Source organism: Onychomys torridus, chromosome 15 (genome assembly GCF_903995425.1).
Source record: "Onychomys torridus chromosome 15, mOncTor1.1, whole genome shotgun sequence".
In the NCBI taxonomy this organism is placed as follows: Eukaryota; Metazoa; Chordata; class Mammalia; order Rodentia; family Cricetidae; genus Onychomys; species Onychomys torridus.
Genome location: NC_050457.1, coordinates 73,126,130 through 73,139,332, shown reverse-complemented (window position 1 = coordinate 73,139,332; position 13,203 = coordinate 73,126,130). Strand labels below are relative to the sequence as shown.

The 13,203-nt window shown below is 41.8% G+C and overlaps 1 protein-coding gene across 1 annotated transcript in view; it reads left to right on the top strand.

Annotated features, from left to right (window-relative positions):
• The window catches only part of Srd5a1 (steroid 5 alpha-reductase 1), a 38,965-nt gene that overhangs the window by 8,257 nt on the left and 17,505 nt on the right, over positions 1–13,203 (top strand). The window contains exon 2 of the mRNA XM_036206880.1: positions 7,166–7,332. Within this exon, the coding sequence (XP_036062773.1) occupies positions 7,166–7,332 (167 nt within the window). The remainder of the gene's footprint in view (positions 1–7,165; positions 7,333–13,203) is intronic.

The following is a 13,203-nucleotide window of genomic DNA, read 5'->3' as shown; positions in this document are numbered from 1 at the left end:
TTGCAGATTAATTTCGTCACATTGAATATTAGATGGCAACTCCCAAGTACCCAAAGAGATTTTTAAAACATGAAGATTCTGGCTCACAAAACATTGGAAATTATGTCTCTTGCAAATTTACATGATAATGGAGATCTCACATTGAATTTAGGCACCATGGGGAAAAGAAATCTATAAATTCCAACAGCCTTGACTTTAAACTGTGGTGTGGTTTGCACATTGATGCTGTTGGCCTCTGAAATTTCAAATGAATCGAGAAGATCGTTTATGGAGTCTGCAGAGAAGCTCCTTCCAGAAGCCGTGTAGAGCTCACCAGGAGATTGAAGGTCCTCATTCAGGACGAGGCTGCACATCAGTGTACCTGTGAACTATTCTGAACTCAGAGCAGAGACAGCCTCATCCTGAATGGTTTTTTTTTTTTGTTTTGTTTTATTAGTAGTAGTAGTAGTAGTAGTAGTAGTAGTAGTAGTAGTAGTAGTAGACTTTTTGAGACAGGGTTTCTTTGTGTAGCTTTTGGAGCCTGTCCTGGATCTCACTCTATAGACCAGGCTGGCCTTGAACTCACAGAGATCTGCCTGTCTCTGCCTCCGAAGTGCTAGGATTAAAGGCGTGCACCACCACTGCCCGGCTTCTCTACTGCTCTCTTGATCTATCAGGTTCTCACCTCAACATCTGACTCCTAAGTTTTTATTATAGAATAATTTAGATGAATTCAGATCACCAGCAGGCAGATCCAATACACTATGGACTTAACCATCCCCTTTCGCTCTGAGCATAAGGAACAGGCTGTACTTACAGCTGTAGATCTCTGAAGTGTTTGAAGTCCACCTGTCTATCTAAAATATATCTCTGACCTCAAAAACATATCTAACATGAATACAAGTTTGCTGTTATAGATGACTAACTACTAACCTGCATTTCTTAATAATCCTAAATAATTTGTAATAATAGCTTTCAAGGACTAGAACCTCACATTACATTTTTAAATGAGCTGCATAGGTACAATATCTTAAACAAGAGTAGAAACATATATACACACACACATATACATATATTATGTTAAAATAAAAATAAACTCAAATTTGTATCAGTATATAAAAATCCATACCAATGTAAAATATTTCAGTTGCTTTTTAGTTTAAAAGTAGACTTAATAATCTACCCTTGTATCCTGTCATTCCTATATCCCTCCCTTTTTTGTGTTTTCAGAAGAGATCCCTGACTCCAACCCTCTGTTTAGTTTCCTCCCTGACCATGGACAATAACAACTTGCAGCCAGCCCCCCTAAACAATGATAAACATCCAGAATCCACCGAAGGACCAAAAAATCACGCACCTCACCTCTTGGGAATGTGGGCATCATGTTCTTAAAATTACTTCCTGTTGTCTGGGGGTGATGGCATCTTTAGGGGACCCCGAGAAAATTGAGATAAAGATCAAATCCTAGGAGAGCTAGCTGTTGTCCAGTCTCGGTGTGATGGGAAAGTGCAGGGCTTATCTGAAGTCCTGGCTGGAGCAGTCTATGAGGCTGGACCATCCTAGCTAACTGCTTAGAAGTTGTCCTGAGCAGTTTGTAGTTCAAAGCTGATCTTAGTGTGGTATTTGTCAGTTTAGTGGTGTTACCACAATCCTGGTGGCATTGTCATGGTAGGGCCCTGTCATCTTCATTGAGACCTCAAAGCTCACTTCCAAGAATGGTCACAGTTTACTGCAGAAAACTTAAACATCTTAAATATCGTATGCAGCAGATCTCCAAGAGGTTAAAGGATCACCATCTGTTAAGTACATCAAGGGCACACAAACTTAGCCCCTAATTCCTGCTTCAGACTCAACCTTGAAATCATATACAGGAAGGTAGATAAAGCTTATTTCCAGAATTAGTTAGTACTCTATATGACCATAAGTATCATGACAGAAAGTTTAAATATATATAGAACAATTTTACAAATACTGAGATAATATGTATACCTTAAGAAAAGCTTTAAAGAGTAAAAAATAAACCAAAGGATCGTGAGATTAGTGACAATACAATAGTCTCTTAATTTTGTTTTTTCTTCTGTCCCATACCAGGTTTCTCTTCTGACATGAGACAGAGATTTTGGATTTTCCTTTAACAAGCATGCTTGAGTTGAGAGAAGAAGAGAATCATGCTCCAACTCCAAAGTAGCCTTAATTTTTAATTGAACTGAGACTACAAAAAGACCATTTGTATTATATGTTTGTAGAAAATAGCAGAAAGAAACATTCATGAAGATATATGAAAGTTTATCCTGTTGGAGATGTGCTATGCTGTTCAGCCAATTTACTTTTTTTCTTTGGACATTTTCCCCAGATGATTTATCCTTTTTCTTCAGATATCTCATTTGTCCAGTGGTCTTCAGATTCCTTAGTTTGATGCTTTTATTATTCTGGAAAGACAAAAACAAAACATTGCCCCAAACCTAACTTTGGAGACTTCCCTTTTTTTGGCAGGTTATATCTGACCAAATGAAAGGCATTTGTTAGTCTTAATAGTTGAGATTGAATGGCCACACTATTTGATGAATTATCACCTCTCCTAATCAAGAGGTTGCTCTTGTTTGAATTTAATATTTATCAATCTTGATGGAAACAAATGCAAAACCTCTTCCTCAATGTAACATATATCCTGGTTTCCATTCTGAGGTCAACACATCTGTGAAGCATACTGATTTAATTTAGCAGTTTTTCCTACTCTCCCTTGTCTCTCCACAGCTGTTATTCCTTTCTCATTAGCATTTAAAAATTTTCAAGTTAATAAAGCACTGTGTAATCTATCTTTAGGGATCTTTATTGCCCTTTTCTGGGTGGGTTTTCTTTTGTTTAGTTTTGTTGGTTTTTTTGAGACAGGGTTTTTCTTTGAAACAGTCTTGGCTATCCTGGAACTCACTCTGTAGACCAGGCTGGCCTGAAACTCACAGAGGTCCTCCTGCCTCTGCCTCTGCCTCCCAAGTACTGAGATTAAAGGTATGCGCCACCATCACCCAGCCCTTTTATGTTTATTAAGCATATCTTTTAAAGTACATATAGATATTTCTATAACTGCTTGTGCTGTAGAATTGTGTGGTATACGTGTAATATGCTTTATGTTGCAATATGTAAAAAAACTTTCATTTTACTAGAGACATATGCTGGAGCACTGTCAGTCTTAATTTGTATGGATATTCTGATAATGGCCATGACTTCTAATAGATGTGCAATTACAGAATCAGCCTTTTCAGAACTCAAAGCAGTTGCCCATAATTTTCCAAATGAAACACATCCATTTCTTCCTGCAGGTAATGGAGTTTATACTACAAAGAACAAGTAGGACATTTACTTATAATTTTCTTGGCTTGTTACCAAGTGATAGAGAAGTCTTTCTTCAAACTTTTGCCGTTAACATTGTGTTTCATGAGGCATCTAGCGCATTTCCTACCAATAGCTTGTCAATTTTATGATTACCTTATGCCAAAGGACCTGGTAGACCTGTATGGGATCTGATATGTGTTATATACAAGGGATAATTTCTATTTCTGAATACTTCTGGTAGTTGAAAAATAGTAAGGTTAATTCTGAGTCATCTGGAATAAGTTCAGTGGTTTCAATATGTAAAACAACTCTTGCTGCATATTGAGAGTCAGTAACTATATTAAGAGGTTCTGGAAATTCTAATAATGCCATGAGAATCATATGTAATTCTGACTTTTGAACAGAATTATAATAAGGGATTTGTTCTACTTTACTTATTTTTCCTGACTTCTAACCTGCCTTTCCTGATTTGTTTGCATCTGTACAGAGTGTAGGGGCCCAAGAAATTGGTTTTCCTCATACCATGTGAGGAAGGATGTTGTTTTTATAAACTGAAGTCTCTTGGTTTTGGTATATTTTTTGCTAATGTCTCCCCCAAAATTACTGCAAGCTCTTTGCCAATGTTCATTTTTTGACCATAATGAGGCAATTTCAGCATTAGTAAAATGTACCACAATTTCTGCTGGGTCTCTTCCTGCTAGTTGACGAAGTCTCAATTTTCCTTTTAGGATCAATTCAGAATTTTTTCTATATAGGTCTTTAATTTTTTACTCTGTGTGGCAAGAATATCCATTCTAAGATCTTATCTTCTCTCTACATAAGAATTCCTGTGGGAGAATTTGTAGCATGACCAGTATATAGTCCAGCTGTGGATCCAAGCAATCCACATGTACATCCTATAATTTCTTTTCTACCAGAGCCAATTCTATCTCAGCCTCAGCTGATAATTTTCTTGGACTATTTAAGGCCTTATCACCATATAAGATTTGAAATAAATTATTTAGTTCTTGGCTTGTTAATCCAATTGTAGGCCGTAACCAGTTACCAGCTCCCAGCAATTTTTGAAAATCACCAAGAGTCCATAATTTATCTCTCCTGATTTGTACTTTCTGTGGTTGAATTTTCTGTAACCTATATTATGTACTAGATAATTAGTAGAATCTCCTCCTTGTATTTTTTTCAGGAGCAAAATTTTCTTTACTTCATCGAACATTCTTTTCTAGGGTATCTGCATCTGAATCAGGTATTAAGATATCATCCATATAATGGTAAATTATAGATTGAGGAAATTGTTTCCAAATTATTTCTAATGACTATTGTACAGAATATTGACCCAGGTGGGGCTGTTTAACATTCCTCGTGGAAGAATTTTGATTGATCAATGTGCCTGCTTATGTACAACCTGAATGGTTGTTGACTGTTCTTGATAATACTCGAAAATTCTTTTAATATTTTTCTCAGAAGCACATGTTACTTTATGGTTTGTTTCTGAGACTGGAGAAATGTTAACATTTAACAAGGCACAGGAAAGAGTAGCGAGGGGCTAAGAAAGATTCACGGTTTTTTTTCTCATCTGGGAAGGTGGAGAGAGAGGGTTAGCTGGTCACTCCTCCACTGTTTTCTTGATTCGAGGTTTTTTATTGCCCTTCACAGGTGATGTCCTTTCCAGGCTGACAGACTAGGAATATCAGACTCACAAACAGGAGGAACAGGTCCATAGAATGGCACTCCACACTCAAAAAGTCCCAGCCCACATTTGCCACTGAATTTAACGCTGAACCTAAAGTGATGAAAGCTTTGCTCTGGGACTCCAGCCTCCTGGAGAAGTCACCATCCACAGAGTGACGCCTATCTCCGGCATGTCACTCGCCCTTGGGAATTTGTGGCATTAGCCCAGAAGTCTTGGTCAGACTGTTTATTTTCACACCTATTTTGTGTATTTTAAAGCTTTTTAATTTTCCTTCCTCTTTTTGAACTTTTCTTTTGGATCTAGGCTGGAGCACAAGGTGGGTTTTGTTCAGATTGGCGGTGTCCACGTCTCCTACGAGCTGAGGATAGTTGTACTTTATTATTGTTGGTTCATTGTCCAGAACCAACCAACTCATGTACTGAAAGTATTTGTAGAAAAATTACATCTGTATTGAATGAGTGTGGAGTTTTTATTATGTCGACATTCCCCAAAGAAAACAGCATAATACCTGTTTACATTTGATTAGGTTGTGAGTAATCTAGAAAGCATACAGAAAATGAGTGTAGCTGGAGTTTTCCTGGGTCCCTCTCAGTGCACAGCTGCTCAGACCCAAATAAACACACAGAGGCTTCTATTAGTTAAAACTGCTCGGCCATTAGCTCAGGCCTAGCACTGACCAGCTCTCAGCCCATTTCTGTTCATCTGTATGTCGCCACATATTCCGTGGCTTTACCTGTGTGTCATTACATGCTGCTCCCTGGATGGCAGGCTGGCGTCTCCTTCCTTTTCCCAGAATTCTCCTTGTCTGCTTGTCCCGCCTATGCTTCCTGCATAGCTACTGGCCAATCAGCATTTTATTAAACCAGTGTACACAAGCATTATCCCACTGTATTTCCCCTTTTCTGTTTAATTAAAAAGGAAGGTTTTAACTTTAACACAGTAAAATTACATATAACAAACAAGAATTACAGTTACAATATCTAGTTTATTTGTGTTTTGTAAATTTAAAGAAATATTCTATCCTGTATTTGTGAGTCTAAAGTTTGATATCTACCTTATTTCTTATCATAACTAAAGAAAACCATAATTATAACTATCTAGTCTTCAGCTACATCAACAACCTCAGAAGAATATAATAAATGGGGCATGTGTTTTATGAAAATGCTATGCAGTTGTGTGTGAGTTGAGCATCTAACCACTTAGTTGTTTTCAGGGCTCCTGAAACCAGTCTCCAAAGGACAGAGGGACAAATATAAACACTCCGTGTGTGTGTGTGTGTGTGTGTGTGTATGTGTGTGTGTGTGTGTGTGTGTGTGTCTGTCTGTCTGTCTGTCTGTCTTTCTATGACAAGGTCTCTGGCCTAAGGCTTTAAATATTAACACACTGGGACCTAGCTTATTTGGTAAAGAGGTAAAGCACTTGTTCTGTAAACTTAAGGCCCTGAGTTGATTCCTAGAACGCACTTAAGAAAAAACTGGGCACTGAGGAAATGTAGACTAGAGCATCCCTGGAGCCCTGATTAGGCAAGGCTAACTGATCAGCAAGACCTGGCATCTGCTGTTGTCACCTCCTCAGGGCTCGGATTGTAAGTGCTACCTTTAAAAAAAAAAGAAAAAAAATAGCTGAGTACTGGGGATTAAACTCAAATTCTTGCATTTGTAAGACACGTAATTTACCTACCAAAATAGCCCTCTAGCCACCAGTAAACTGTATTTTAACAGGCACATTTTCTTTTAAAATTTTTATTTTTCTCATTTATTTTTATTATTTTAAATTGTGTGTGTGTGTGTGTGTGTGTGTGTGTGTGTGTGTGTGTGTGTAGGGGGTATGTCCACATGAGTGCAGGTTTCCTCGGGTGCCAGAAGTGTCACATTGCTTTGGAAAGAGTTTTAGGAGAGGGGGGATTTGTCCATTTTTTTCTAAGTGAGCGTATCTGTTTCATGCTCTGTATAATTAGAATCCTGAATATTGTGACTGACGGACATGAGTGAAGCATAGTTGGTTCTTTATCTAAAGGCCCCTGATTTTAGACTAGAGTAAACCAACACAAATGTGCACCAAGAATGACATCTATGCCAGAAAACAAACTGGAAAGATCGTGTGAAGCAACAATGTAGAAGCAGGCTCCCCTGTTCTCAGGCTTGCTCCTTGCTTTTGTTTCCTAAGGACTCTGGTGTTCCCAGCCCTGATCCGAGGAGGGAAAGCCACACCGCTGATCTCCTTTGCTGGGGCAGTCCTGTTCTGCAACTTGAATGGCTACTTGCAAAGCAGGTACTTGAGCCAGTTTGCGGTGTATGCTGAAGACTGGGTGGCCCATCCCTGTTTCCTGACTGGTGAGTGCACAGAGATCACCCCTTCCACTCCGGCCCAGAGGCTTCTGTGAGAAAGCTCCAACTAGAGATGAAACCACATGCCTGTAATGTGACCTCCCCAGGGAGTTCAGAGCAGGGAGAGGGAGACTGTCTTTGCTTGCGTGGGCCAGGAGGGAAGGCCCAGCCCAGGCACTTTGATCCCACTGATACTGAAGCACGTGCTATACTACAGAGAACTTGGAAACAGCAACAAGCTGCATCCAGATGAGGGCACTTGGTATGCAGTGGTTGCTTTGACGTCTGTGGGACCAAAAGCTGCCAATCAAGAGTGGGAGAAGAGATTGCTTGTCTCTCTCTTTCCCACCCTCCCTCCTTTCCTCTATTTCTCCCCTCTGTTTCCTTTCATTCTCTCTCTCTCTCTCTCTCTCTCTCTCTCTCTCTCTCTCTCTCTCTCTCTCTCTCGGTAAAGGATAAATTTCAAATACTTACTTTTTAATTTATCTTTTGAGAATTTCATACGTGAGTATTATATTTACAAACTTTCCGCCCATACCTCTTCCTTCTCCAACTCCTCCCATGCCCCTTCCCAACTTCCTCTCAAATTCATGATCTCCTTTTCTTGAATTACTGTGATCCACATGCATACGCACACAGCAAACCTACTGAACCCATCTAGTATTGCTCCTATGTGTATGTGTTTAGGGCTGCTGCTTGGGATTGGATAACCTATCATGGAGGTAATCCCTAGAGAAAACTGATGTTCTCTCCTTCCCCAGCCATTGGTTGCCTGTAGCTCTCTTCCCCTTAGGGAGTTTTCCCCCAACCACATTGGCATGCCAACTGGTATTATCATTCTGCAAGTTGTGTTGAGGCAACCATACTGTTGAGAGTTCATGGGTGCACACTCCCTGTCACGCCCAGAAGACACTGTGTCACAGCAGATGTCATGGTCCCCTGGCTCTTGACAGTCTTTATGCCCCATCTTCCTTGATGTCCCCTGAACCTTAAATGTGGTGCTGTGTTTTAAATGTGTTGGCTGAAGTTGGGCCCTCTGTAGGCAGTGGTTCTCTGCATTTTGAGAGTTGTAGATTTCTGTCATGATCTCTGTCTGCTGCAAAAAGAAGCTTCTTTGGTGAGGGGTGAGGGCTACATTTATCAAGCCAGCCTGGTGCACAGGCTTCATGTCCCCAGCTAGTCCTGGGGCTCAGATGACTCAAAGGAGTCATTTCCATGTGAATCGTTGAGATCATTCTGATACCTCCTCTCAGCCTGTGAGTGCAGTCACCTTCTGAAGCAGCTCATTGGACGAGGACGACAGACTACACCTCCTGGAGGCACCTTTGCAGCTGGTCTACAACCTGAGCTGCCTATTAATTGTTTACAAACCTTTGACTTCTCCACCGTTAAGTGGAAGGACATGGAAGAAAAGATGACATGCCCAGCAGGAAGTGAGCCAGACTAATGGGACTACAAGAGTCCTGCCCCTCAATAGTCCTCTCCCAGAGTCTAGGAAGAATCTATAACCAGCTGATAATCTAATCTTTGAGGATAGGAAATGAATCTATATACATAAAACTCCTTAGTCCATACACTTTATTTTTCTGAGTCAGTTCTCTCTCTACAAGCTTCTATTCTGCTCTCATGTCTGGTTCCTTTCTTGCCTGATTTCTCACTACATTTATCTGCTGTCCCCTCTACATTCTATCTTAATTCTCTCATCTTACTTCTGCCCCATCTAGGTTCTCATCCATCTAGTTCTTCCCATCTCAGCTCCTCTCCCATCTCCTTCTTCCTCGTCTTCTTCTTCCCCATCTGGCTCTTCCTCATCTTCCATCTTGTTCCTCTAGTACTCTCTTCTCGCCCTTCAATCTAGTTCTTCCCCATCTCAGTACGTTCTCTCCCATCTAGTTCTTCCATTCTCTTTTCTCTCCTCCGTCTCATCCTCAAGTCCTTCCCCAATTCCTCTGCTGGGTTTCCTTATACCTCTTCCTCCATCATCTCTCAGGGATTCAGTTATAAACCCAAGCAATAGCAATCCTCTGGCCAAGCAAGGTCACCAGGCTTGAATTCTTCCAGGGTTATAAAGGCAGACAAGAGTTCCTCAGGCAGTGACCACCAGGTTTTCTTTTACAACCCAAAAAGGAAATGGTAAAGGAGGAGGTCAACTGAGAGATGATGATCAGTTAATATATCAAAAAGGGAATATATGTGCTCAATCTACATTCCTAGAAGTGGTTAGGTAAAAATGTTAGGAGTCTTTAATGTTAGTAAGGCTGTATAGGAAAGGAGGGTCTCAGCTTAAATTGCACAAGAAATAAAGCTATCTACCTGACCTAGGAGACAGGCCTTGTTTCCAATAGAGTGTTACCTTAGTTTAGGAGATGATCTGGCCTTGGATGCTTGATAGGCATTTTAGACAAATACACTGTTAGGAGTTCTTTGAACCACACATAGCATACAAGGAAATCATTGTAGGAATTGGCTAATATATATACAAAAGCTAAAGTATCACCAAGATTTCTTAAGCCATGGCTTGGCCTTCAGAAAGGTCATAGTAGCCGGATTCCATTGTCTTTTCTTGTGGTGTGCAGCGGTAACCTGTCTCATTTTTATGTGGAGGTCATTGTTCAGTGTATTGCTTTCTGAGGAAATGGGAAGCTGTGTGGATAGCTAGTTACTGCCAGGAACAAAATTCTAACAGAAAACTTCCCCTAGCAGTAAAAGTGGTTAGTCTGAAAGATTTGCCACCCCAAGTAACAGTCCGAGGAAGAGCCTCTGAAACATAGTGATGTACATTTGGGGGTAGAAGGGCATCACTATGGAAATGCACATCCTGATGCCGACTGCCAGTACATTCAAAGACGCTGAGAGGCAAAGGGAATGTTTAGGAGTAAAATGAAGGAGAATGTGAGAGTTATTTACAAAGATAACGAATGTGGTACCTAGTCAACATTAACTATTTCTGAGGCAGACCCCTTATGGACACCTTCTCCTAGAAGTTTCTGTGGCTGCTGGGTAAGGCTGTGGTTCTGGTAGAACCTGTGTGCATCCCCTCCCCGGCTCTACTGTTCCCATATGTACATGTGCATCCCCTCCCCGGCTCTACTGTTCCCACATGTACATGTGCATCCCCTCCCCGGCTCTACTGTTCCCACATGTACATGTGCATCCCCTCCCCGGCCCTATTTACCTATTTATCTTAGGGAGGGCTTGGCAAAAGTGGCTCCGTTTTAGCTCTGATAATGTCTCAGTTTTTATTCTCCTCAGTGTGTCAAAATACAAGATGAAAGCAATGGAAAGGAGGAAGGGTTATCAGGGTTTGAGGGCGCAGTCCGTCATGACAGGGAAAGTACAATGGTGGTGGCGGAGGCGTAAGGCGGGGTGAGGCGGCTGGCCACACTGCATCCACAGTCGTGACGTGGAGAGGGCTGAATGAGGAAGCTCAGCCCGTATTCTCTTTACTCGGCTCATGCATGACCTTAGCCTGTGGAAGGTGCCACCCATATTCAGAGTGCATCTTCCCACCTCAGCTAGAGGTGGAAGGGAAGGAGAGGACCAGAGCTGGGCTCCTAGGATCTATCTATCCCCTAACCCTCCAGAGGTCTTGTATACCCAGGAACCCTCTTACAGACATATCTAGAGGTTCACTTCAGCCTCCTTCTTTCAGTAAATGGCATATTTTTCATCTTTGTTACTTCACTTTCTGAGCAGTAGCCAAGCCACAGCCTAGATGCTTTCCCCTCTTAACATTTCCTCCACCGAACAAATTAGCCCACTTCCTTTGCCTCCAGCCTCCTTCTAGTTCTCAGGACATGGGTAGAATGCTGCCCACTTCCTTCTAGTCCAGTTCCTGACAGGCCTGTGTTCCCTTCTGAGACAGCATGAGACGATCCTCCACTGTCCATATTTCTTTTGGAATTATGATCTTCTGAACTCCCATCAGGATGGGCCATTAAACCCTGCTTACATCATTCTATGACATTTTTCTCATGAAGTTCCAACTGCTCCACACTCCTGCTATAAACCATTTCCACCTCAGAGGAACCTGGTGGTCACAGTGACAAGTTTGCCACAGCGACAGGAATACCCTGGTTCCAGTTTCGGCTGCTTATTTTTCTCATTGCTATAACAAAGATCATGATTGGAAAGGACAGTCCGTTGTGTGAGGGAAGGCATTGTGGTGGTTAGGGTGTAAGGTCATGATGTGTCAGCACTCAGGAGGCAGAGAGAGGTGAGTGTGTTTGTTTATTCTACTGGCTTTCTCCTTTTTTTTTAACAGCTGCTTTTATTATCATAATTATTATTATTAAGAGATTTTCTATTCATTTTACATACCAACCACAGATTCCCCTGTCTTCCCTCCTCCCACCCTCAGCCTTCCCCCCAACCCATCCCCCATTCCCACCTCCTCCAAGGCAATGTCTCCCATGGGGAGCCAACAGAGTCTGGTACATTCAGTTGAGGCAGGTCCCAGGCCGAGCTCCAGGAGTCCAATGGATGGGAGAGGGGAGGGATTCTATGAGCAAGGGACATCGAGACTGTGATTGGAAAAAGTACAGAGATGATTAGCTAAACTAGTGGAAACACATGTACTGTGAACTAATAGCTGAGGAGCCCCCATGGTACTGGACTAGGCCCTCTGGATAAGCGAGACAGTTGTTTAGCTTGAACTGTTTAGGGAGCCCCCAGGCAGTGTGACCAGGACCTGTCCCTAGTGCACAAGCTGGCTTTTTGAAACCTGGTGCCTACGGTGAGACACTTTGTGCAGCCTTGGTGCAAGGAGGCTTTCTCCTTTTATGGAATCCAGGACTCCAGGCCATGGGATGGTGCTGCCCACATTCAGAGTGGATCGTCTCACTCCAGCTAACCCATGCAGACATGACCAGAAGTCTGTCTCCTGGGTGCTTCTGGATCCCGTCAAGTTGATAATCCATTTTTAACCATCACAGATACATTTTTAAAGGCTTTATATGCTTCTCAAGTCCCACAAATTAAATTCAGTGTGTATTTTGGATGTACACAAATGGTAGTTTTCTTCAAGTCTCAGCCTAGAGGAAAGCTAGTCTCTCAGAAGGGAAATGGGGTGAATAAGTATGGGATCCTGATGACCTGATTTTCTTTGTGACTTTATTTAAAAGCTAAAACAAGTAAATCATGTAAACGTCTAAAGACCAAAAGTTAAAAGAACTACTGAGTCCATTATAGTAACCAGCATATAGTAAACCTTGTCATGGCATTTGATATGTTTAGGGGGGAAATGATATGTCTGGTGGCAGAGTCAGGATGAGGAAACACAGGAACCTGCTCCAAATGGTCTGTGTACTATGAGGACATCCCATGGCCTGGCAACGGGTCAAAGGTTCGATACTCTCCCGAGTGCACCTGCACTGATAACAGTTGCAACATTATTTGGCCTTCACATTTTTAGTATCTCAGAAAAATCAGACTTTTCCTTTTTGTATCAGAGTCATTATTTTTTAAGCAGAGTTTTGGCATTTTGCCTTTTCTGATAGAAAATAACTGATATGAGGCCGTTGCTTTCCATGACAACCACATCTGAGAACCTCTCTCCTAACCTCTGTGCTGAAGCAGATATGAACATATTTTTAATAAAATCTCACACTGTGCTTCATAAAACCAAGAAAACTCCTGAGGATTTGAAGAACTATCTCTGGGAAAGGAACCTCCTAGGTGCTGGGGTGCCAGCGAGAGCCATGGAGTTTCTAGCCCCTGGGCGTGGAAGGGGAGGGGAGGAGTGGCCAAGTGGCAGAGGGGAACTGCCTGGGGAGCTGGGAGCAGGTTGATGGGCTGAAGTCAGGGACATGCACTACAGAGCTGGAAGGAGGGGGGAGAAAAGGACCATAGCTAGGACCCTAGATCTATGCCTCAGGA